The 26,156-nt window shown below is 40.4% G+C and overlaps 5 protein-coding genes across 5 annotated transcripts; 2 read left to right on the forward strand and 3 right to left on the reverse strand.

Moving 5' to 3' along the window:
* Positions 1–3,985: 3,985 nt before the first annotated feature.
* LOC148065048 (uncharacterized) lies at positions 3,986–7,042 on the reverse strand. The gene is made up of 4 exons (XM_087808532.1): positions 6,089–7,042; positions 5,943–6,004; positions 5,194–5,302; positions 3,986–5,129 (listed from the first exon to the last, which is right to left on the reverse strand). Exons 1-4 carry the CDS (start codon positions 6,360–6,362, stop codon positions 4,387–4,389), a joined length of 1,188 nt encoding a protein of 395 aa, XP_087664658.1. The 5' UTR covers positions 6,363–7,042; the 3' UTR covers positions 3,986–4,386.
* A 992-nt stretch (positions 7,043–8,034) lies between these two features.
* LOC148065049 (uncharacterized) lies at positions 8,035–10,445 on the reverse strand. The gene is made up of 4 exons (XM_087808531.1): positions 10,178–10,445; positions 10,034–10,095; positions 9,068–9,176; positions 8,035–8,990 (listed from the first exon to the last, which is right to left on the reverse strand). Exons 1-4 carry the CDS (start codon positions 10,443–10,445, stop codon positions 8,224–8,226), a joined length of 1,206 nt encoding a protein of 401 aa, XP_087664657.1. The 3' UTR covers positions 8,035–8,223.
* A 311-nt stretch (positions 10,446–10,756) lies between these two features.
* Positions 10,757–13,788, forward strand: vac14 (vac14 homolog (S. cerevisiae)). Its single transcript, XM_087808529.1, has 2 exons — positions 10,757–13,169; positions 13,440–13,788. Exon 1 carries the CDS (start codon positions 10,766–10,768, stop codon positions 13,130–13,132), a length of 2,367 nt encoding a protein of 788 aa, XP_087664655.1. The 5' UTR covers positions 10,757–10,765; the 3' UTR covers positions 13,133–13,169; positions 13,440–13,788.
* A 2,430-nt stretch (positions 13,789–16,218) lies between these two features.
* trim35-13 (tripartite motif containing 35-13) lies at positions 16,219–19,337 on the forward strand. The gene is made up of 6 exons (XM_087808533.1): positions 16,219–16,483; positions 16,981–17,076; positions 17,145–17,375; positions 17,439–17,461; positions 17,535–17,653; positions 18,595–19,337. Exons 1-6 carry the CDS (start codon positions 16,277–16,279, stop codon positions 19,128–19,130), a joined length of 1,212 nt encoding a protein of 403 aa, XP_087664659.1. The 5' UTR covers positions 16,219–16,276; the 3' UTR covers positions 19,131–19,337.
* Positions 19,338–19,914: 577 nt separating this feature from the next.
* On the reverse strand, positions 19,915–26,153 carry slc27a1a (solute carrier family 27 member 1a). Its single transcript, XM_087808535.1, has 13 exons — positions 25,770–26,153; positions 25,443–25,610; positions 24,557–24,951; positions 23,651–23,818; positions 22,818–22,887; positions 22,656–22,747; positions 22,464–22,573; positions 22,185–22,394; positions 21,972–22,098; positions 21,759–21,896; positions 20,866–21,030; positions 20,644–20,790; positions 19,915–20,575 (listed from the first exon to the last, which is right to left on the reverse strand). Exons 2-13 carry the CDS (start codon positions 25,607–25,609, stop codon positions 20,418–20,420), a joined length of 1,947 nt encoding a protein of 648 aa, XP_087664661.1. The 5' UTR covers position 25,610; positions 25,770–26,153; the 3' UTR covers positions 19,915–20,417.
* Between the last annotated feature and the right edge of the window lie 3 nt (positions 26,154–26,156).

Consider the following 26,156-nt stretch of genomic DNA (forward strand, 5'->3'; position numbering starts at 1 on the left):
TGCCATCTACCGGTCAACTGGTGTATTACACACTGCGACCAATATATATTTATGTCATGCTATAGTAAGTAAGTAAGTAAGTAATATTTATTTATATAGCGCTTTTCGAGACCAGGGTCACAAAGCGCTTAAACAATCAAAACAATACTCAAAACAGTACATACTTCAAAGATCAAGACAACACCGAGAACAACACAGGAGTTCGAGAAATTCAAGGAAAAGCCTGAACAAATAGAAACGTCTTAAGATGTTTCTTAAAGGAGTCAGTAGATCCATCAAGCGCAAAGAGAGTATGATATTTGTCATGCTGTATAGCATGGTGTTTTATGTCATGCTATAGTATGATATTTGTCATGCTGTATTTCATGGTGTTTTATGTCATGCTATAGTATGATATTTGTCATGCTGTATTTCATGGTGTTTTATGTCATGCTATAGTATGATATTTGTCATGCTGTATTTCATGGTGTTTTATGTCATGGTATAGAATGATATTTGTCATGCTGTATTTCATGGTGTTTTATGTCATGCTATAGTATGATATTTGTCATGCTGTATTTCATGGTGTTTTATGTCATGCTATAGTGTGATATTTATGTCATGCTGTATAGCATGGTATTTTATGTCATGGTATAGTATATTTGTCATGCTGTATTTCATGAAATTTTATGTCATGCTATAGTATGATATTTGTCATGCTGTATAGAATGGTGTTTTATGTCATGGTATAGAATGATATTTGTCATGCTGTATTTCATGGTGTTTTATGTCATGCTATAGTATGATATTTGTCATGCTGTATTTCATGGTGTTTTATGTCATGCTATAGTATGATATTTGTCATGCTGTATTTCATGGTGTTTTATGTCATGGTATAGAATGATATTTGTCATGCTGTATTTCATGGTGTTTTATGTCATGCTATAGTATGATATTTGTCATGCTGTATTTCATGGTGTTTTATGTCATGCTATAGTGTGATATTTATGTCATGCTGTATAGCATGGTATTTTATGTCATGGTATAGTATATTTGTCATGCTGTATTTCATGAAATTTTATGTCATGCTATAGTATGATATTTGTCATGCTGTATAGAATGGTATTTTATGTCATGCTATAGTGTGATATTTATGTCATGCTGTATAGAATGGTATTTTATGTCATGCTATAGTGTGATATTTGTCATGCTGTATAGCATGGTATTTTATGTCATGCTATAGTGTGATATTTGTCATGCTGTATAGCATGGTATTTTATGTCATGCTATAGTGTGATATTTATGTCATGCTGTATTTCATGGTGTTTTATGTCATGCTATAGTATATTTGTCATGCTGTATAGAATGGTATTTTATGTCATGCTATAGTGTGATATTTATGTCATGCTGTATAGCATGGTATTTTATGTCATGGTATAGTATGATATTTGTCATGCTGTATTTCATGAAATTTTATGTCATGCTATAGTATGATATTTGTCATGCTGTATAGAATGGTATTTTATGTCATGCTATAGTGTGATATTTGTCATGCTGTATAGCATGGTATTTTATGTCATGCTATAGTGTGATATTTGTCATGCTGTATAGCATGGTATTTTATGTCATGCTATAGTGTGATATTTATGTCATGCTGTATTTCATGGTGTTTTATGTCATGCTATAGTATGATATTTGTCATGCTGTATAGAATGGTATTTTATGTCATGCTATAGTGTGATATTTATGTCATGCTGTATTTCATGGTGTTTTATGTCATGCTATAGTGTGATATTTATGTCATGCTGTATAGCATGGTATTTTATGTCATGGTATAGTATGATATTTGTCATGCTGTATTTCATGAAATTTTATGTCATGCTATAGTATGATATTTGTCATGCTGTATAGCATGGTATTTTATGTCATGCTATAGTGTGATATTTGTCATGCTGTATAGCATGGTATTTTATGTCATGCTATAGTGTGATATTTGTCATGCTGTATAGCATGGTATTTTATGTCATGCTATAGTGTGATATTTATGTCATGCTGTATTTCATGGTGTTTTATGTCATGCTATAGTATGATATTTGTCATGCTGTATAGAATGGTATTTTATGTCATGCTATAGTGTGATATTTATGTCATGCTGTATAGCATGGTATTTTATGTCATGGTATAGTATGATATTTATGTCTTGCTGTATTTCATGGAATTTTATGTCATGCTATAGTATGATATTTGTCATGCTGTATAGCATAGTAATTTATGTCATGGTATGTCAAGGATCGAAAAACGTGTCCGAAAATGGAAAAAAAGGTCGGAATACTTAAGTATGATATCAGACGCACCATGTGAGCGCAAAAAGATTGTTACGAAAATGCGTAAAATGTCGTTTTTTGAAGGCTCGAAAAAAGGTCTATTTTGATCTATTTTTTTTTCTCAAACATGAAAAAATGGCCCAAAATCGACGTGTCCGAAAATGGAAAAAAAGGTCGGAATACTTAAGTATGATATCAGACGCACCATGTGAGCGCAAAAGATTGTTACGAAAATGCGTAAAATGTCGTTTTTCGAAGTCTCGAAAAAAGGTCTATTTCGACCCATTTTTTTTTATCAAACTTTAAAAAATGGTCCAAAATCGACGTGTCCGAAAATGGAAAAAAAGGTCGGAATACTTAAGTATGATATCAGACGCACCATGTGAGCGCAAAAGATTGTTACGAAAATGCGTAAAATGTCGTTTTTCGAAGTCTCGAAAAAAGGTCTATTTCGACCCATTTTTTTTTATCAAACTTTAAAAAATGGTCCAAAATCGACGTGTCCGAAAATGGAAAAAAAGGTCGGAATACTTAAGTATGATATCAGACGCACCATGTGAGCGCAAAAGATTGTTACGAAAATGCGTAAAATGTCGTTTTTCGAAGTCTCGAAAAAAGGTCTATTTCGACCCATTTTTTTTTATCAAACTTTAAAAAATGGTCCAAAATCGACGTGTCCGAAAATGGAAAAAAAGGTCGGAATACTTAAGTATGATATCAGACGCACCATGTGAGCGCAAAAGATTGTTACGAAAATGCGTAAAATGTCGTTTTTCGAAGTCTCGAAAAAAGGTCTATTTCGACCCATTTTTTTTTCTCAAACTTTAAAAAATGGCCCAAAATCGACGTGTCCGAAAATGGAAAAAAAGGTCGGAATACTTAAGTATGATATCAGACGCACCATGTGAGCACAAAAGATTGTTACGTAAATGCGTAAAATGTCGTTTTTTGAAGGCTCGAAAAAAGGTCTAATTCGACCGATTTTAATCACTCAAACTTTAAAAAATGGCCCAAAATCGACGTGTCCGAAAATGGAAAAAAAGGTCGGAATACTTAAGTATGATATCAGACGCACCATTTGAGCGCAAAAAATTGTTGCCCAAATATGTAAAATGTTGTTTTTTGAAGGCTCGAAAAAAGGTATAATTCGACCGATTTTAATCACTCAAACTTTAAAAAATGGCCCAAAATCGACGTGTCCGAAAATGGAAAAAAAGGTCGGAATACTTAAGTATGATATCAGACGCACCATGAGAGCGCAAAAGATTGTTACCCAAATGTGTAAAATGTTATTTTTTGAAGGCTCGAATAAAGGTCTAATTCGACCGATTTTAATCACTCAAACTTATAAAAAAGGCCAAAAATCAACGTCTCCGAAAATGGAAAATAATGTCGGTTAAGTATGAAATCAGACGGACCTATGTAGGATTGGCGTATTTCTGGCGGACATTTTTCTTTTTCTACTTTTATAGCGATTGGCAAACAACCTATAGATGCATTATCGCTACATACCCGTGTGGAGTGTGTGCAGAATCTTTTTTTTTTTTTTCATTTACTTATAGGTTTAAACAGAGGCCGTTTTTTGGAGAAGAACATTGTTTCTACTGCGAAGTTAAAACCCAATTTAGATTTTTTATCTAAATGACAACTTCCTCCATTAATCATGACTAGAAATAGAAACATTTGTGGGGTTCCATTTTCCAGACTAAAATGTTTGGAAAGTTTATTTACTTTTTTTTTTTATGGTTGAAAATCTAGTATGGTTGCATAATGTATGTCTGTGTCAGGAAGCTGGTGATTGGAGAGCTCATATACAAGGTAAGACACACATGGATACAAAAGTCATGGAAAAGTTAGTAAATAGCTTAGAAAATAAAAACCCAAAAGCAACAAGAAAGTTTTACATGCTATATTGTTGCATTTTCCTCTATAAAATGGTCTCTTTCAGAGATTTTTCTGTCTATACACGTTAAATTAGCAAACTGGAAATTCAGTCACGAAAATGTTTCTCAACAATTTCAGATGCAAATAGATCCGAAATGATGCAAGATTTTGTACTTAAAGTACCGTCACCCAAACTTCACTAGGTTTCCAAAGCTCTTGTACAATGCAGCTTCAAGTGTTTCTTGAGGTTGATCTTTTGCCTAAACGTAGTCCCACATTTGATGCAGACAAATGGTTTCTCTCCCGTGTGTATCAGAAGGTGACATTTTAAATTTCCTTTTTGAGTGAATCCTCTCCCACAGTGGGTACAGCTATATGGTTTCTCCCCAGTATGCACCAAAAAGTGAATTTTTAAGGCTGCCTGGGTTTTAAACTCCTTCCCGCAAACCTCACATGTTTTGCTCCCCAATGCGGGGCTGACTTGAGGTACACATACATGAGTGTTTCGACCTTTTCTTTTGGAGAAGCGTTTCTTGCAAATTTCACAGAAGTTGGACTTGTGGGACTTCATATGCCGTGTTAGAGTTGCTCTGTGGAAGAAAAACTGGTTGCATACAACACAAGAGAAAGAGGAAGTTTGCGGCTCTCCACCGCGGTCATAGTCATCCAGACGACTGCGGTCATCTGAGAATGTCTGCTGCATGTTTGGGTCTTCGTAACCATCTTCGTATTCTATATCAAAATGATCGTCATCTTTATCACCAATTGGAACGATGTGTTCGCTGTGTGCCTCTGGAGGATCATCTGCAATGGGCACGATCAGTATGGAAGGTTGAACTCCGGCTCCGGCAGACTCTTTGTCTTCCATCTCTTGGAGGTTGTTGTCAAAAGTATGACGCACCACCAGATGATCTTGGTCGTCGGAACAGTTGTTTTCATTTCCTGCAAAAAGAGAAGTCTATTGAAACTTGGGAGAAAAATAAATCAGAAAATAAAAGCCATTTACCTTCTACGGATAGTGTTTCCTGCAGGTCGCAGTCGAGATCATGAGGCAGGCCCTTTTCAACTTTGACCACAGGGATTTCGTCCGAGGTCGTCATCATGGTCTGGGAAGACTACAAAAAAAAAACCTGATTAAATTGTGATTTATTATTATTTTAAACGTGAGTGAGGCACTAATGTACCACTTAAGCATCAACCAAAAATGGTTTAAATGAGACACATTAAAACAAGACTCTATATTGTTCATAAGCTTCTTTTCTAAACTCATGTCATGTACCAACAAAGACTTTTGTGATTACAAAGTTGTATCAGAACTTTTACTAATTAAAAAACTTTAATAAACATTTATATTTTTAAAGTTTATACCAATTAAAACGAATTTATTGTGATGCACAGAATCTTTAAAGGGCAGAAAAGTTTAACCACCACATTACTGACAAGCATCTTTTAGGGATGTTTTCAATTAATAATGAATGAATTTTTGTCATTCTATTAAATGACTGAATGGAAAGTAAGAAAATATGTTTTCTTTAAGGTTTTATATGTGAAAAAACATGTTTTACGAAACGTCAACAACTATTTATTCGGTCATGATTTAAGTTTCTCCATAGCTTGAGGATAGTATTTTAGTTGCTATAATGTCTGGGTGTCTCTGTACATTTTTGATCCTTAAAAAAACATGTTTGCAAAGAAATTGTGATTCTCCTTGTAATTTAAATAATGGATACTTTTATGTCTAAGTGAAATTCTTACCTCAACAGAAAGGTTTTCCCTGCACCAATCTTTCCCAAAAACTCTTTTTATTTTTGGGAACGCTGTAAGGAAACATAAAAAGAACATCTAAATGAACTTAAAAAAAAACACTGTTTATATTCTAAGAAGTCTATAGTAGATCATACCAGCTGTATCATCATCATCATCATCATCATCATCATCGATCTTTGGGATAAAGGTCTCACAACTTGACTCTCTTCCTTTATAACTCAGCCTTTGCCGCAAACTCTGCACTTTCTCCGTCAGGGTGGAGTTGGCGAACATGAGCCGCGACACCTCCAGCCGGAGCTCCGTCGTCTCTTCACCCACCAGCTTGGAAACCTGTTCGAGGGCAGACGCGGCGATGGTCTCCATGATGGAGCACAGCTTCGAGTGGAAAGAAGCAGAGACGATCTCCATCGTCGCCGTTGTTGACAAACGCCAACTTATAGAGATGTTCGTTCAATTTTTAGACGAAGAAATAATCGATACGACGAGGGATAGTGAAGCTGTGTCGCGGGGAAAAGACGAAATTCGCGGTATTATTTACAAACACACGGCGAGTAGAATGATAGGAATGTAGAAGCGGTGACGTACTTCCGGCGGATGTTGACTGTTTATTTCTTCTTCTACTACTTTTATAGCGATTACCAAACAACCTATAGGTGCATTACCGCTACTTACCCGTGTGGAGTGTGTGCAGAATTTTTTTTTTTTTTCCTTTACTTATAGGTCTAAACAGAGGCTGTTATAACTCTTTCTCATAATTTAAACATTTCTATATTTACTTTAATAATTTTGTTCTTAGATATTGCATATTATTATTATTATTATTATCTTTAGACTTAGATTGTGTCATCTTGTTTTTTCTCTTTATGTTGTTGTTCTTATTTTATTTTGATTTATTTTTTATTTTAATAAAAAAATTCTGTATGTATTGGCTATTGGAAAAAACAATTTCCCGAAGGAGAACTCCTGAGGGATCAATAAAGTTTTACCTTACCTTACTTGCAGTACCAAATAGTAACATTCATCATAGTTTTCAGTTACTTCCCATTCTTTTTTTGGTGAGGAACATCGTTTCTACTGCGACGTTAAAACCATATTTAAATGACTATTTATCTAAATGACAACTTCCTCTTGCACTTCATCATCTGCGAATAGTGAGTAACTCCTGGCCTTCTTCAAGTTTATAAAAAATATCATTAATCATGACTGGAAATAGCAAAAAGATCACTATACAGCCGTCTATTTTCCAGACTACAATGTTTGGAAAGTTTATTTCCAATCTTTTCTTTTTTTTTATACGGTTGAAAATCTAGTATGGTTGCATAATGTATGTTGCTGTTAAATAGTCTGCTTCAGAAAGCTTGTTACCTTAGAAATGTTTAAGACAATTTCTTACAAAAATAGTCTTAAAGTATATGACATTGATACACTGACTGTTTTCGAGCGACTGCTTTGAAGATAAGAATGAAACTTGTTAAATTGTGTTTGTCTTTTTTTTTTAAGGAATATTGAGAATTTTCCTACAGGAAGTGAATGGAGATTTGAAGTGATCACACAGTTGACGGAGAAGTTGATTCCTAATTATGGTCTGTTGAGGGTGAATGAGGTCTGTATTGTTGTACTAGTGGAGCCCAAAATTATTAATACCGCCAACAAATTTTGACCAAAAGCTATCTTTAGTTTGTTTTTTGGAATCGGGAATGACACAGCCGTCTCAAGACGTTACAATACTTAATAAATACATGACGTTCCACACTGTGGAAAATGTCAGGCTTCCGACCACAGCGTCTGAGTGACACCTGTGCTGGCCGGAGGACTGTGAGGGAGGTGAAAAAGAATCCAAGGGTCACCACACACTGTCCTTTTAAAATAAACTGAACTGAAGGGAACCAAACCGACCCTGGTTGGACAAAAGTAACTTTTAGTCAGAATTTGCCGGGGGTATGAATAATTTCGGCCTCCACTATATGATTGATGAATAATTTCATTGGAGAGCTCATTTACAAGATAAGACACACACGGATGCAAAAGTCATGGAAAAGTTAGTAAATAGCTTAGAAAATAAAAACCCAAAAGCAACAAGAAAGTTTTACATGCTATATTGTTGCATTTTCCTCTATAAAATGGTCTCTTTCAGAGATTTTTCTGTCTATACAAGTTAGATTAGCAAACCGGAAATTCAGTCACGAAAATGTTTCTCAACAATTTCAGATGCAAATAGATCCGAAATGATGCAAGATTTTGTACTTAAAGTACCGTCACCCAAACTAGACTAGGTTTCCAAAGCCCTGCGATGCTGCTTCAAGTGGTTCTTGAGGTTGATCTTTTGCCTAAACGTAGTCCCACATTTGATGCAGACAAATGGTTTCTCTCCCGTATGTATCAGAAGGTGACATTTTAAATTTCCTTTTTGAGTGAATCCTCTCCCGCAGTAGGTGCAGCTATATGGTTTCTCCCCAGTATGCACCAAAAAGTGAATTCTTAAGGCCGATTGGGTTTTAAACTCCTTCCCGCAAACCTCACATGTTTTGCTCCCCAATGCGGGGCTGACTTGAGGTACACATACATGAGTGTTGAGACTGTTTATTTTGGAGAAGCTTCGCTTGCAAATGTTGCAGTAGTTGGACTTGTGGGACTTCATATGCCGTGTTAGAGTTCCTTTATGAAAGAAAGACCGGTTGCACACGTCACAAGAGAAACAGGAAGTGTTCGGCTGTCCCCCGCGATCATAGTCATCCAGACGACTGCGGTTATCTGAAAATGTCTGCTGCATGTTTCTGTGCCCGTAAGCATCTTCGTATTCTTCTTGTTTACGGTCGTCGCCGTATTCTATATCAAAATCATTGTCATCCTCATCTTCGTCCTCAATTGGAACGATGTGTTCGCTGTATGCCTCTGGAGGATCATCTGCAATGGGCACGATCAGTATGGAAGGTTGAACTACGGCAGACTCTTTGGTTTCCATCTCTTGGAGGTTGTTGTCAAAAGTATGACGCACCACCAGATGATCTTGGTCGTCGGAACAGCTATTTTCATTTTCTGCAAAAAGAGAAGTCTATTGAAACTTGAAAAAATTAATCAATCGTAAAATAAAAGCTATTTTCCACTTCATTTACCTTCTACGGATATTGTTTCCTGCAGCTCGCAGTTGAGATCATGAGGCACGCACCTGTCAACTTTGATCACAGTGATTTCGTCCGAGGTCGTCATCATGGTCTGGGAAGACTACCCAAAAAAAAACACTGATTAAATTGTGATTTATTATTATTTTAAATATCGACCAAAAATGGTATAAAAAAGAACTATTAAAACAAGACTCTATATTGTTCATAAGCTTTTCTAAACTCATGTCATGTACCAACAAAGACTTTTGTGATTACAAAGTTGTATCAGAACTTTTACCAATTAAAAAACGTTAATAAACATATATATTTTTAAAATGTATACCAATTAAAACTAATTTATTGTGATGCACAGAATCTTTAAAGGGCAGAAAAGGTTAACCACCACATTTCTGACAAGCATCTTTTAGGGATCTTTTGAATTAATAATGGATACATTTTTGTCATTCTATTAAATGGGATGATGTGTTTTCTTTACAGTTTTATACGTGAAAAACATGTTTTACTGAACTGAGGAAATGTCAACCACTATTTATTCGGTCATGATTTAAGTTTCTCCATAGCTTGAGGATAGTATTTTAGTTGCTATAATGTCTGGGCGTAGACAAGTGGCGTATACTCTCTGTTAATGTTTGATCCTTAAAACAAACAAACATTTTGGCAAAGAAATTGTGATTATTTTTTTAATTTAAATAATATAACGTGGATACTTTCCTCTCTCTTTGCGCTTGATGGAGTCTACTGACTCCTTCAAGAAACATCTTAAGACGTTTTTATTTGTTCAGGCTTTTCCTTGATTTTCTGGAACTCCTGGTGTGTTATCAGTTTTATCTTGATCTTTAAAGTATATACTTTATTGAATGTTGTTTTGATTGTTTAAGCGCTTTGTGACCCTGGTCTGGAAAAGCGCTATATAAATAAAAATGACTTACTTACTTACTGTCTAAGTGAAATTCTTACCTCAACAGAAAGGTTTTTCATGCACCAATCTTTCCCAAACACTCCTTTTATGGTTGGTGACACTGGAAGAAAACATAAAAGAACATCTAAATGAACTTAAAAAAAACACTGTTTATATTTTAAGAAGTCTACAGTAAGTCATACCAGCTGTATCATCATCATCATCATCATCATCGATCTTTGGGATAATCGTCTGACAACTTGTCTCTCTTCCTTTATAACTCAGCCTTTGCTGCAAACTCTGTACTTTCTCCGTCAGGGTGGAGTTGGCGAACATGAGCCGCGACACCTCCAGCCGAAGCTCCGTCGTCTCTTCACCCACCAGCTTGGAAACCTGATCGAGGGCAGACGCGGCGATGGTCTCCATGATGGAGCACAGCTTCGAGTGGAAAGAAGCAGAGACGACCTCCATCGTCGCTCTTGTTGACAAACCTATAGAGAGGTTCGTTAAATGTTAATTCGAAGAAGAAAAAAAATCGATACGATGAGAAAATAGCGGGATCTGTGGTCGCGGGAAAATACAGGCGCGGTATTGTCTATAAACAAGGCGGGGAGAATATGAATGTAGCAGCGGTGACGTGTTTCCGGCGGAAGTTTACAGTCAGCTGCGCTGTGTTACATCTTTGCTTCCTGCTTCTCCGGCGAGTCCTCGGCGGTTTTGTTTTAGAAATCCCCCCCTAAATGCGGAATATTCGTCGACTTTTAGCAGACACTTAACACCCACACGGAACTATGAACACGGAAAAGGACTTTTCGCCGTTGACGCCCAACGTTGTCCGGGCTTTGAATGACAAACTGTACGAGAAGCGGAAAGTGGCGGCTCTGGAGATCGAGAAGCTGGTCCGGGAGTTCGTGGCCCAGAACAACTCGACCCAGATCCGTCATGTCATCCAGATCCTGGCGTCGGAGTTCGCCCTGTCGCAGCATCCGCACAGCCGTAAAGGAGGACTCATCGGACTGGCGGCGTGTTCCATCGCCCTCGGGAAGGACTCTGGTCTGTATCTGAAGGAACTTATCGAGCCTGTGCTCACGTGCTTCAATGACTCAGACAGTCGTCTGCGTTACTACGCCTGCGAGGCTCTCTATAATATAGTGAAAGTGGCCAGAGGTGCTGTGCTGCCACACTTTAACCTGCTTTTCGATGGGCTCAGCAAACTCGCAGCAGATCCGGACCCCAATGTGAAAAGCGGTTCCGAACTACTGGACCGTCTCCTGAAGGACATCGTGACCGAGAGCAACAAGTTCGACCTGGTGGCGTTCGTCCCGCTGCTCCGGGAGAGGATCTACTCCAACAACCAGTACGCCCGGCAGTTCATCATCTCCTGGATCCACGTGCTGGAGTCGGTGCCGGACATCAACCTGCTGGACTACCTGCCCGAGTTCCTGGACGGCCTGTTCCAGATCCTCGGGGACAACAGCAAGGAGATCCGCAAGACCTGCGAGGTGGTCCTCGGGGAGTTCCTGAAGGAGATCAAGAAGTCGCCGTCCAGCGTGAAGTTCGCGGAGATGGCGAACATCCTCGTCATCCACTGTCAGGTGGCGGACGAGACCAAGCTGACCAACGACCTGATCCAGCTGACCGCCATGACCTGGATGAGGGAGTTCATCACGTTGGCCGGCAGGGTCGTTCTGCCGTACTCGTCGGGGATCCTGACCGCCGTCCTGCCCTGCCTCTCCTACGACGACCGGAAGAAGAACACCAAAGAAGCCGCGAGCGCCTGCAACCACAGCTTGATGAAGCTCGTGACGCCCGAGGACGACGAAGAAGACGAAGAAGACGAGGTGAAAAGCACGGGCTCGCCATCGAAGGAAGACGGTCCGTCCAAGGCGGAGGGTGACAACAACGACATGTTGAACGCCTCTCAGGAATCGGTGGGCTTCAGCAACATCAGCTTCTTCACCCCGACCACCGCCGACAGGCCTCAGGTCACTTTGGACTTGGACGGAATCGTCCAGGTTCTGGACCGTCACCTCCACGACTCGTCCACGGGGATGATGACTCGGATCGCCGTGCTCAAATGGTTGTATCACCTTTACATCAAGACGCCGCGCAAGATGTTTCGCCACACCGACCGCCTGTTCCCCATGCTGCTGAAGACGCTCTCGGACGAGTCGGACGAGGTGATACTTAAGGATCTGGAGGTCCTGGCCGAGATTGCGTCGTCTCCCGCCGGGCAGAAAGAACCGGCGGGCGGCTGCGACAACATCGACAACAAACTGCAGCTCAAGGTGCCGGAATGCGTCAAGTCGGGACCGCAGTCCGGCGCGGTCTGCAAGACCGGCGACTCGTCCCCGTCCACCCCCAGCATGAACTCCTACTTCTACAAGTTCATGATCAACCTCTTGAAGCGCTTCAGTCTGGAGAGGAAGCTGCTGGAGACCCGAGGCGCGTTCATCATACGACAGCTGTGTCTCCTGCTGCACGCCGAGAACATCTTCCACTCCATGGCCGACATCCTGCTCAAAGAGGAGGACCTCAAGTTCGCCTCCACCATCGTCCAGACGCTCAACACGATCCTGCTGACCTCCGCCGAACTCTTCCTGTTACGCAACCAGCTGAAGGATCTGCGCACCCAGGAGAGCCGGGCTCTGTTCTGTTGCCTGTACCGCTCCTGGTGCCACAACCCGGTGGCCACCGTGTCGCTCTGCTTCCTCACCCAGAACTACAAACACGCGTACGACCTCATCCAGAAGTTCGGCGACCTGGAAGTGACCGTTGATTTTCTCATGGAGGTGGACAAGCTGGTGCAGCTCATCGAGAGCCCCATCTTCACCTACCTGCGCCTGCAGCTCCTGGACGTGGAGAACAACCCGTACCTGATCAAGGCGCTGTACGGCCTCCTGATGCTTCTGCCACAGAGTCAGGCCTTCCAGCTGCTGTCCCACCGCCTCCGCTGCGTCCCCAACCCGGAGCTGATGCGGACGGTGGACGAGTCCAAGTACATGGACTCCAAACTACAATCCAAACGGGCCTGTTACACGGACATGGACTACAGCGAGCTGCTGCAGCATTTTGACTGTGTTCAGAGCAAGCACCTGGAGGTGCGACACCAGCGCTCGGGCCGAGCCACCGACCACACCGACAGGAAGCTCATGTGAAGCGATGTCCTCCGTGTTAAGGAGGGACCAATAACGGGTAAATAAAAGGTTATTAATGTGGTTGATGTTTATGTCACTGGAATAGTTGAAGAAGATATTAAAGCCAAAAAGTGTTAATTTGAAGAAAAAAAAGTGAAGACGATATCAGAAAATGTATAAATGAAGAAATGAATCCATTTGCCTTTTAGTTATTTCTTTTTTTATTTTAAAGTGTACACTGGTAGTTTAAGTCTTAAAGTTCCTTTTAAGTTGAATACGCACATTTGAAGTGAAACTAATATATTTCATTGTTTTACTGTGTCCACAGGCATTTCATTGTTAATCATGTACCAAAGTGAACGAGCAGATCATGTGTTCAGGGTTGTCTTTATCTCCGAGTCACACAGTTGAAGGAATTTCACAGCGGTATTGACCAGGCACAACGGAGACTTAGCTCAAAACCTTGGTAGCCGTGCATGACTGCTCTTTGGCTTACATTCTTAGCGAGCCGATGTTATTATCATCCTTTGTTTGCAGCTGGGCTTTTCTCTTAACGCTTACCGCCACGTGATATTTAGACTCTAATTCCTTGTTTGCACTGTTTATGTTCTTATGTTCTTATGTTCCAAAGGACTTCCTTGTAAAATAATAAAGTGGACCATGTGATTAAAATGTGACTATCTTACCGAAGTCTTTGTATAAAACACACTTTATGAAGGAGGGATGGACTAAAGAAAATAAAAAAGGAGTTGATACCAAGGTGGGGATTTATTATATAGTTGGGTTGTGTCAGAAGGTGCAAATTCAATTAAAAGTTACACATGACAAACGGGAAATAAAGTAAGTAAGTAATTTTTATTTGTATAGCGCTTTTCCAGACCAGGGTCACAAAGCGCTTAAACAATCAAAACAATATTCAATAAAGTATATAAGGGCAAGATAAAACTGATAACACAACAGGAGTTCCAGAAAATCAAGGAAAAGCCTGAACAAATAAAAACGTCTTAAGATGTTTCTTGAAGGAGTATAAAGATTTGAAGTAACAAAATATCATTAACTAATGTATCTTATTTTGAAATGAAAACCACAGACACAAAATTGACTTTATAACTGCTGTAATCTCAATATTCTCCGAAACAATACAAACAAATTAGCTTCATCCTTCACTCAACAATCTCACTTCTCTTTCTAGTTTTATTTTTAAACAAAGAGACGTCGTGGTGATGAATAATCACGGAAGCGTCATCTGCGAAGCCTGAGATAATGGAAGCTATGTTCGAAGAATGAGCACATGCAGAAGCACGGCAGTAATGTGGTTGAAGTGTGGGGGTCTGCAGACATGTTTTCAGCTGGCGACAGCTATCAATGGCTCGGGACGAGTGACCTCCATCACCACACGCCAAACATACTGACATGGATGTGATATTCACTGTTTATTTCTGTCATGGTCGGTTAAAAAATGTTAAGGATCATATGATTCATTTGTGAGCAGAAGCTAAGCAAAAACTTAAGAATCAATGAAATAAAATGCATAATAAAAAAAAGAATAAAGTGTCTAAACAAATTATAAAATAATATTTAACTGTTAAGGTACAATTAAAAATGTGTTTTTTTGGAGGACAGATTTAGTGAATTTTGCTTACAAATTTTTCTTACAAAAATTTTGGGGAAAAGGCATTTTAAAGTATGAAATGTATATAAGAATAAAATCCATCTCATTAAAACACATCAAATATATTAACATAAAACAGTGGAATTCATTTGTCTAAATTGCATGTAAAACAAAGTTGAATACAGTATTTGACGACAAATGAGACTGAATTTCTTTTGGATAATAAGCGACTACTATACTCCATACAGAGAACAACATTCATAATTGTTTGGTATTCACTTTGTTCTCTAAACCTTATAACATTATTTATTCTTCTATCTATTTATCTTCTGTAATGATCAGTCACATTTTAAAAAGTCACTCTCCATATTATTATAACCCTCGTTATCTCAGGGTCAAGGTGGCCCAAAAAACAAATGTGTTTGTGGTATCCCTTGTGTTGCTTCTGGGTCAAGGTGAATGAGATAACACGAGGGTTAACATTTCTCTACACAGGATTATAAAATGACAAAACTGACCAACAAGAGCCTGAATAGATTTAAGAACTGCAGTTACACTGCTCTCACACACGAGGGAGCCAGAACCTAAACTTTTAAACTTGCATATTTCCGCTTTAATGTGGTCATGAGGTAGACAAAGCTTATCCCAGCTACTAGGGGACAGACAGGGGACACGATAATGCCAGTTCCAGTGCATACGTAGACGACCACAAACACATTTAGAGTCCTACAAACCAGACAAAAAGATTGCCCTCAAGCTAATATTGAAGTGGAGACCTCCTGTCTAACTAACCACTGCATCACTCTGCTGGTCGCAAATATAAGTTGATCCCTACATTTTAAACACAACAATGTACTTCCATGTGTTCGTGTGATCACCTTCTAAATTGAAGGTGATGACGGGACTAAATCCCTTCACGCTCCAGCGCTAATACAGGCGAGTCAGGCTCATAAACCGAGACCCTACTTTTGTTCGTATTCCCAACAAAGACCAGTAAAAGCACGGACCCTATAAATAGGTCTATTTTTAAAACCAAGTGGGGTTCAGAGGTGAGTCTAATTTTGGGCTTTGCATGTCTGTAAACTCTTCAATTACACGAGGGGAGGATTTTTCAACACGCTTCTCAAATGTCCAAGCGGTGATCATAGGCCAGAGTGGCATCAAAATTCCTCGGCCGGTCCAAGTGTTGCAGCCGTTCACCTGCTCTTGACACCGGCGACAAAGCCTCTGATTGACACGTATACAGTCGGGCTATTTGTTATTATTCAGGCGTGCGGTGATTATTTGAGAACCAGCTATGTGCATAGTCCAACAGTAGAGCACAGCTGGGGATACTCCGCTGGGAGCCGAGGTATTAACACTTAATTCTAAGGTTAAGACGGGGCCACTGGTCAGAGATAAGGGAGGGGCCTTCAGTGCTGCTCTGTCATCGATCCAACGGGAGGAAGAGTCGCAGACTCACCAGTCGAGAGGAGGACCTTTTTTTCTGTCTAACTTCTGGGTAAAGTAACCTCAGACGAAGCCGGTGGACTCTTGAGTAGAGACGCTTCTCCATGAGTCAAATACTGGTGAACCGAGCCCTGGAGAAGTCCTGCGAGACCTTCAGCATGAATGACCCGGAATCCTGCACGGAGCACGGAGAGAAGCTCACCCTGTTCTGCGTGGACGACCTGGAGCCCATATGCGGGGTCTGCGGGAAGTCGGCCGCCCACAAGGGCCACAAGCTTTACGCCATCGGAGAAGGAGCTCTGGACTGTAAGGTAGGGAAGGAAAGAGGTCGGTCTTCTCCATATTAACCTTCATTTCTATCCCATTTTTCCTGCTCCATGGTTTGCATTTGTCCGGTTCATCTTCCTCACACATGCCTTTAGACTTAGTAGCTGTGGCCAGATTATCATAGTGTGGTGACAGAATGTCAGAATGATTCCACATATGGAGACTTTAAAAATGACCTCCCCAGTAGAAGCAACACTTGTTAGCTTCATTTAGTCCTGATGCAGCGGTTCCGTTGGCAGTTAATAAACGCACTAATTTTAGATCCATATTTTTGGTTGTTGCCGTTGAGGTCTCCGGAGGGTTGAAACTTGACTCTCTCCCAAGGTTTCAACAACAACCGGATTCATTCACGTCCACGACCTGATCATTAATCTCCGTCTAATGACACAAGAAGTTTTCACGTCACAGTGCGTGAACAGCCGAAAGCCATCTGTCTGCGTCATGACCTTGTTTTTGACTGTTCCTGCTCACATTATTTTAGGCGGAGCTGAATACTGCACTGCTGCCTTTAAAGGAGAATATGCTCCTCTACAAGAAGGCAAAAAGCGTCTATGAAGAGATGGGGGATCATCTAAAGGTACAGCGACAGTAACATTTAGAGTTCAATCCATCGTTTTTTGTAAAAAAAAAACGCTTTCTTTCCAGAACCAAGTTCAGCACACAGAAGCGCAGATAAAAGAGGAGTTCGAGAGCCTTCATCGTTTCCTGAGAGAGCAGGAGGAAGCTCGGCTGTCGGCCCTGAAAGCCGAGCAGGAGCAGAAGGATGCGCTGATCAACCAGAAGATCGAACAGATGAGCACTGAAATGGTTTCGCTCGCCAACACCATCAAATTAATAGAACAAGAGATGAAGGCTCATGAAATCCCTTTTCTAAAGGTATCGCTCAACACGTCCTCATTCTAAACGTAAAAATACTCACTCAAATTATTTTCTTTTTAGAGCTACAAAGAAACCATTAAAAGGTAAAGAACCATCTGACCATAATACAGCTTCAATCAAAAACATTTTTTGGTGATGTTTTATCTGTTTTTGTAGGGCTTGGAAAAGTTCCATCAGCCCACGAGTAGCAGCTGGAAGCATCATTGATGTCGCCAAGCACTTAGGGTCTCTGAAATACAAGGTCTGGGAGAAGATGAAGAGGATCATCAGATACAGTAAGTCTATTATTTTTGTTATAATCTCTTCAAGACTCTCTTCCGTCCTTGCGAGCCAATCAAAAGATGAATCAATAAAGATGTTGAAGACAAGCTCCTGCACCTTAAAGAATATTGACGGAATGGTGCCGAGACCATCTTGACTCCTGCACGTCAATTACGGCAAAATAGCAAAGAACAAGGCTCAGGATCCAAATCTGATCAATATAAAATTGCATGGGTATAACATTGACATTTATATTATATATAAAGCAGCGCAAGATAATAAAAAAATAATCATCCCCATTTTCTTAAAGAATTGGTTTAATAATTTCCCAAATGGATCAATAATGTTTTATCAACTATCTATGTTCTTAGTTGATAAAACATTAGTTCTGAAAATTGCATTTAAAAGTACACTTTCCACGGGTGACCTGACTGGATGCTTTAAGGCAATGTGTCGGAGAAAACAGTTACATTTATTTCAATTTCAAGCAAGAGAGAATGCAGGGAACTGAAAAACCAAGAACCCTGATAATATTATTTAATCTTGTTTTGTTAACAAATACACATGTATGTACTTTATTGAGTATTGTTTTGATTGTTTAAGCGCTTTGTGGCCCTGGTCTGGAAAAGCGCTATATAAATAAAAATGATTTACTTACTTACATGGGCATGACTGAGCCTTTGACAATTACACCGTTCCAAGACTAGAGGGCGCCAGAAACACATATATTCAATTATATAGAGTGCTGATTTAGAATAGAAAATAGAATAGAAAAGCTTTATTCATCCCCAGAGGGGAAACACACTTTAAGCTTCGACCACATTCTTTTTGGTTAAAAAAACATAGTTAAATCGTTCATTGCTAGTCCTTCTGTGATGCCTTTATCATCTCAATATAAGAAAGGAGATCATAATGTTATGGCTGATCAATGTAAACTTTTACCGCTGATCTCAAGGTCCTGTGATTATGGATCCGAACACATCGGCCAGCTGCTTCATCCTGTCGGAGGATCTCACGGTCGTTCAGAACAGCAGTCAGATTTTCAAGTTGCCCGACAACCCGGAGAGGTTCGACATCAGCGCCGAGCTGTTGGGGGCCGAGGGCTTCACGACCGGACGCCACACGTGGGAGGTGGAGGTGAAGGACAACTCCTACTGGGTGGTGGGAATCGCCAGCGAGTCCATCAACAGGAAGGGCAAACACGTCCTGACGCCGTCGGAAGGATTTTGGACGATACGTTTTCGCAACGGCGAACACAAGGCCTGCACTGCACCCTGGGAGCCGCTGAACATGAGCAAGAAGCCGGAGGTGGTCCGGATTGTTCTGGATATGGACCGAGGAAAGCTGGCCTTTTATGACCCCGGGGAGAGAGTGCCTCTCTACACCTTCAGCGATATCATCGCACCGAAGGCCTTCCCTTACTTCTGCACCGCCTGCAAAGAACACCCACTGAAACTGCTTCCAGCAAGAATAACACTCTCAACAGAGTGAAGGATGAGAAGACATTAAAATAAAATAAACGGATCCTTTAAGTGTCTTTAATGCTGGCAAATTTGAAAGTAAAAGGGTTTATCTAGTTGCTAGGGGCGCCTGTGTTAAGACCTGTCAAAAGTGCTGTGGGTCCGTATCGCACCATTCTAATAGACATCCATCTTATTTGAAGGATCTTTATGAATTGTCGTGAGACTTTGGAGTAAAACGGAACGAAGTGTGATGAGCAATATGTCTGAGAGGCTGTTTTCTAGCTTGCACAATTAATATTTAGACTTTCAAACACAAACAAAAAATGTATATAAATGGAATAAATATGGGATAGTAGATCTGAAGTCTTTGTTTAGTTCTTGAATCAATCGGTTTAAACTTCCGTTAAAGAAAGGACTAGTTTAACAGAAAAATAATTGTTTGATCCTTCTAGGTCCACCATACAATCATGCAGTGTAAATAGATGTTTATCTCAGACTTTACGACTTTTATTGCTTATTTTAATTGCTTAAACTAGTACTGGCATTTTTAAATCCGGCTAGGGGGCCAATTAGGGCCCTTCTCTGTTATTTAATTGCTATTTTCCAAGTTTTAAACAAACAAATCCTTTTATATGTAACAACTGATAGTTTTGTCTATTGTCAATAAGTTGTTTACACTAGATAATAATATATAGACTGACAGAACGTCATCATCAAACGTCTTCCAAAAAGAAGGTCAGGAAAACCCCTGACTAAGCTCCTTCAACCTGTTCGAACACATTTTGAGGATGAAAACACAAATGCCAAAAAAATGTTTTAAAATATTTTAATAGCAGTTAAAATCTATCTTTTCAAAATGCTCACATGATTTCCTTACACAATGAAGGTTTGTTAACAGACAATATTCACAGGAGCTGTCGTGTAAGGCACAATAAGTTGCATCATTTCTTCGCTTTTGTTCTGAACTTTTAGAAATCCGACGGTCTCGGGGCGTAAAAAACGACAACTAATGTCAACAGTAACCTCGCCTCGGTTATTTATCTACACTACTTTTGCATCTTTACTCAGAAAGCCTGTTACAAACACGCCTGCAGCAAAAAGATCACCCTGCAGGTCTCATTAGGAATAAGTGGAGGTTGTTGATGGTGTTTGCAAAAATGACTTCATTCCCTCACAAACATTACTTAAGTCAAACAGTGATAAAACTTGTAACAATACTCCTTACGTTAATCAATCTTCCTCCCTGATGGTTAAAATTAATTAGATTAATTACAATTCTCATTGTAAACCCTACGAATTCATCGCCGGCTTAGCTTCATAACGACATTCTTCCGTCCGCTATTGCGTTGAATCGCTCTTCATCCACCGCCTCGTAACGCGCCGCTTTGCTGTTCAGCACGTAGATCTGGTCGCCCGTGAGGCGAGGGTCGTATCCTTCTCGCTGCAGCCTGGTCTTCTGGATCTTGAAAGTGCCTGGGAAAGAGAGTCGGATGTTGTCGCGTCTTGTTGTCCACGACGTTTGGTCGGCGGCGGGACCTAACCTGTGGTGTCGACCTGCGGAGAGATGCGCAGGAAGACCGGGCGAGCGTACGGAGGGAGGGCCGCCTGGATCTTCTGCAGGAAACTGGTGAAGTCGAAACTCTCCGCGTGGTCCGCAATGGCCGCCATGCCCGCCTTTCCCTCGACGCCTAAGATACAAGAGGGTCAAAACGGGTCCAGGCGAAGATCTGCACGATCACACCGAGCTTTTCGTTTTTAATCACCTGGGACTGCGACTCCATACACGGCTACATCTGTTTGCCCCAGGAGGCTGCTGAGAGTCCCCTCCACCTCGGTGGTGGAAACGTTTTCTCCTCGCCATCGGAACGTGTCTCCGCCTCTGTCTCGGAAGTACATGTAGCCGAGCTCGTCCATCACCAGCACGTCACCTGGTGGAAGACATGTCAACGTCACGTCAATATTCAATCCGACTGAAGGTGAACTAAATACAACATGTTTATTAATAATTTTTAATGTAAAACCAATTTATTTGATATGACAAGAAAAAAAAACATCTTATATGTTTTAAACAAAAGTATTGAATGAATGTATAAAATATTTTGATGTAAGCTTCATTGTGTTTATAGCTTATATTTTAACACTTTTAATTTTCAGTACAATTGAGTCAGTGTAGTGTAAAAAAGACTATACAGCTTTCTTTGGCTACGTTTGAAGGCATTTTGTTTAACTGTATTTTTTCATGCTTTTATTTGAAGCTCAGCCTATTGAGACACTTTTCTCAGGGATGGACTGTTTTATTTCTTCAAGGATTTAAGATCAGATGGACCTAAAAGGTATAATCACTTCATTATTATATTTGAACAGAAAGTTCAGCCAACAGTTGTTTTATTATGATGAGTATTCTTCTGCCATTTTTCTTTCTTTTGTAGAAGTCTTTTGATCATATTATTAAATGGGAGTAGGTTTTTGTTAATTGTACCATTTTGTTACTAATTTGATTCATCTATTTTTAAAAAAAATATTTTTTGGGATCGGAGATCAAATACCTTCAAGTCCATTTCTTCAAATCTTCAATGAAACTAGTCAAGCCCACAGACAGGAGGGTTTCATAACACAGACAGAGGGAGCCAGTATAGACGAAGCTTAAATCAAGTACCTGACAAATATGCCGAGTCATTTTTCTTGAAGACGTTGTGAGCGATCTTCTTCTTCGTAGCGTCTTGGTTAGCGTAGCCGTCGAAGCGACGTAATGGATCCTTCTGGTTGATGCGCCCGACGAGGAGCCCGGGCTCTCCTGTAAAAAAGAAACGGACCTACTTTAGAGAAACATGTTCAAAAATAAAGTGCTGCTAATGAATGGACTCGTTACCAGGTTGACACGGGATACACAGGCCTTTGCTGTCCCGGACCAGTTCCATCCGGTCCTCGTCCACTTTCACCAGACGGATGGGGTACACGTTGGGGAGAATGCGACTGTTGAATCCACAGGCGCCCACCTGGAGTAAGTAAGAACTCATGAATCTAGACACTATGAGGTACAAGAAACATAAGTATCGACCGATTTTTATAAGAAAATGCAGACCTTGCCGTCCATGTTGGCGATGCTGCAGTTGCACTCGGTGGCGCCGTAGAACTCGCCGATCTGTGCCACCTTGAAGCGTCCGGTGAAAGCCTCCCACACGCTCGGCCGCAGTCCGTTGCCCACCGCCAGCCGCACTTTGTGACCCTTTTCTGAGGCCCGCTCGGGCTGAGAGAGAAGGTAGCGGCAGATTTCCCCAATGTACTGCACCACCTGTGAGTGGAAGGAAGGAAGGGTTCAGATCCATATTTAATGCTCATCGATCGGAGCCGCAGCACTTACAGTGCAGTTGTACTTAATGCAGTCTTCCCAGAAGCGACTGGCGGAGAACTTCCTCTTCACAACCACCGTGAGACCGTGAATGAGACACTGACCCACTCCCATGATATTACCTGACAAGTGTGGAATAACAAAAAGAGCATTAACACTTTTTTCAAACCCACCCATCGATCGATCGTGACGAGCGACACATACCTGCAGAATGATACAGCGGCAGACAGTCGTAGATGATGTCATTGTTTCTCATCCCGAAGGCGTAATACCCGAAAGCAGCAATTCTGTAGTAACTGTTAAAAAAAAAAGGAAAAAAAGTTGATGTAACTGAAATCAACTATTTGAGCGATTTTTAAAACGTACCGACTGTGAACGACAATGGCAGCTTTGGGGAGTCCAGTGGTCCCAGACGTGTAAATGTAAAATAAACGATCTGCGGGAAAAAAAACACGTGATTCCATCATTTTCATACCAACTTCTTGGAAAAATCATGGATTTCTTATTCGGAAAGATTACATAGGGTTTAGCGTTCTCTAAAATGTAACCATGAGTGGTTGAAAGAAATCACATCCTACTTAGCTCTGGAGAGAATTATTTATTTTACAGATAGCAAACTTGGTTAAATTGAAACACATTTTAATATATAAAATACATTTTCACAGGATAAAAATGTAAAACGTACTGACTGACATTGATGTATTTGTATATGTCTGTTTGTTATTTATTCTATATATACTATATTTATATATAATCACTTTTCTTCTATGTGTTTTATAAAATGTGATTACATTTTGCTCAGTTTTATTTCTTTCACAACCTACATAGACAAATGCTGTTTTTTTTTAATGTGAATTTAAACTTAATTAAATTAAACTTTCAATTTGATTAAGCACTTAAATATTTTCTCGGGACAAATACGTTAACTTCTGCATATGTATACAGAAAAGAGAGAATTATTGTTTACCTCATTTTTGTACGGCACTATATCAAACTTTTTCTTTGATGTATATGGTAATGATTGTTTTAAACCGTTTGTGAATTTATGCCTATACTTGAACATTAATATTGTTTGAAAAAAATGTAGTTAATATATAATTATTGGACTTTAAGGTTCAAAAAACGACTTTAGACTAGAAAACCTAGTCTGTGAACTCTGGAGAAAGAAAACAGGGATTCGGACATCACAACTTGCTCACCATTCATGCCCTTCGGGGGAGAACATGGGCTAGGGGGGTGTCTGGAAGTGAGGGCTAAAACTGGGTCCAGAGGTTGAGCCCATAAAGTGGTAAGAAGTTCTGCGCTCAGCTCTCCTGTACAGAAGCGTACCATGGACGGGTTGAGGGAGGAGCTGACGTCCAGAAGGGCTGAAGGAGATAAGAAGAAAGGACGGTCAAAGCAACTTCAACACTGATAGCGTCATCCAGAGTAAAGATGTTTCGAAGGAGAAATAACTTAGATTATAGTAAGAGGTCATTGATTAGATAAAGTATTTATGCATCTCACACATGGAAGACCTCGCCCACAGGACATTCCTGAGTTAATGTGATCAGTGTATTTACCTTTAGTTTACAAAGCACTATGTTGTGTTTAAACAAAATCATGATTAATCTAACAAATAAGTATGTGCCCGTGGCTGGAGATAAGTTCTTCCACTTGTGTTAACTTAAATTTTTTACTACACCCAAAATAAAAACACAAAAACAACCAACCCTTTGCTGGAGAAATTGTACTTAAATTGATGTTGACCTTTACCATATTTTACTAAAATAACCAAATTCTACATTAAAAAAATGTTAATAAAATACAGGGCTATGATTTTCCATTAATTTTAAATGATATGCATACGCTTTTTTATATGCTTTCACATACCATTAAAAAAAAATTTGGGGCTGGAAAGAAAACCATCACCATGAACAAGTAAAGCGAATGGACGAATATCATTTTTGGAATAGAGTGCTCACCCACTGAATAAAAAGCGAGGGAGAAGAATTAAATTGGACAAGAAATCCATTTATACGGCTCTGTATTCTTTGCTAAATAACTTTTGTAAGAAATCTAATTTATTTTATGTTTAATGTATTTACTGTTGTGTTATTATTTACCATCTGCAAGCTCGGCTCCGAACACGATAGCCCGCGAGCCGGACACCCCGACGCAGTGCAACAGGGCATCATTCCGCAGGTTGAAGTTGATGAGCGCCGCCTCCACCCCGACTTTGGCAAAACCCAGCCAAAGCACGACTTGCAAGGGTCTGCTCTCCATGAAGATGGCCACCACGTCGCCGGACACCCACCCCTGACATCTGGCCCAGTGACCCACGGCGTTGGACAGCTCGTCCACCTGGGCGAACGTCCACGTCTCTCCCGTGGCCTCGTAGATCAGCGCCGGTTTGCTCGGATGCCGCTTCACCGTCCGGGCGAAAATGCTCGGGATGTTGCTTCCGTTGCGGACGTAGCGCCACATGGCCACCTTCACCCTCAACAGCACGTACAATCCACTAATAAAGAGACACAACATGGATGAGCACAACTTTAAAATTCTGGTTCTTACTTTCAGATCTATTCATGGTCAGGCTCCTCCTTACATCACTGATCTGATCCAGCCTTACACCCCAGCTCGGGCTCTGAGGTCTGTGGATCAGAATCTACTTATGGTTCCTGAACACGGCTCAGGACCAGAGGAGAGAAATCCTTCCAGGCTGTTGCTCCTAAGCTTTGAAACGATCTTCTCTCTCTCTTTGCGCTTGATGGATCTACTGACTCCTTCAAGAAACATCTTAAGACGTTTCTATTTGTTCAGGCTTTTCCTGGATTTTCTGGAACTCCTGTTGTGTTATCAGTTTTATCTTGACCTTTAAAATATATACTTTATTGAATATTGTTTTTGATTGTTTAAGCGCTTTGTTACCCTGGTCTGGAAAAGCGCTATATAAACACAAATTACTTACTTACTTACACAACAGTGACACAAAAACATTGTCCGACTTACTTGATGTCTCTCTTGGCAGTCCGGGCTGCAATGTAGAGATATTTCCATCCTCTCGTGCTCAGATACACCCCGAGTCCTGCTGCTATGGTCCAGGACCAGGATATGCCACAGAGACGCAGGAGTCCCACAGATCCAAGAGAGGCTGACAAACTCGCCACATTTTGCATCCTTAAAAAAAAAAGAAGAAAAAGTATCACGTGTGACTAAATATCAAAAACATATAATTTATCACTTATCCCACGTAGAAAGTATTTTTTTTAAAAATAAAACAGGTTCCGGGTGGACGCTTTAAAAAAAAAGGTAAATAAAGGACGTGACGTCACTCACCTCCGACAGGTACCGTCGTCACCTTTCACCTGGTAACCCTCTCTCTGGGGTGAACGCGGATTGTTCAGTTTTCTTTTCGCCTCCTAAAATCCACTCGAGCTTCTCACGCACATGTATAACTTGGTGAGTATTATGACTGGATGTTATAAAAAAAAAAAAAAAAAGTTTAAAGGATCTTAACCGTTAGGCCAACTCGCGTGTTAGAAGTACAAAAACACATCCAAACGGCGTGTAAAAGCGCGTCAACCACATGGGTTAACTTCCGGGTGGCGATATTTACAGACGAGGCTTGTTGTTAATCCGCCAGGACTCGGGGAGTTTAAAGCCGAAAAAAGGGGGCCTTGTGGTGAAATGAAATGGCTCACCGGGTTATTTTCTACTCCATAT

Source organism: Callionymus lyra, chromosome 15, assembly GCF_982586985.1.
Source record: "Callionymus lyra chromosome 15, fCalLyr1.hap1.1, whole genome shotgun sequence".
In the NCBI taxonomy this organism is placed as follows: Eukaryota; Metazoa; Chordata; class Actinopteri; order Syngnathiformes; family Callionymidae; genus Callionymus; species Callionymus lyra.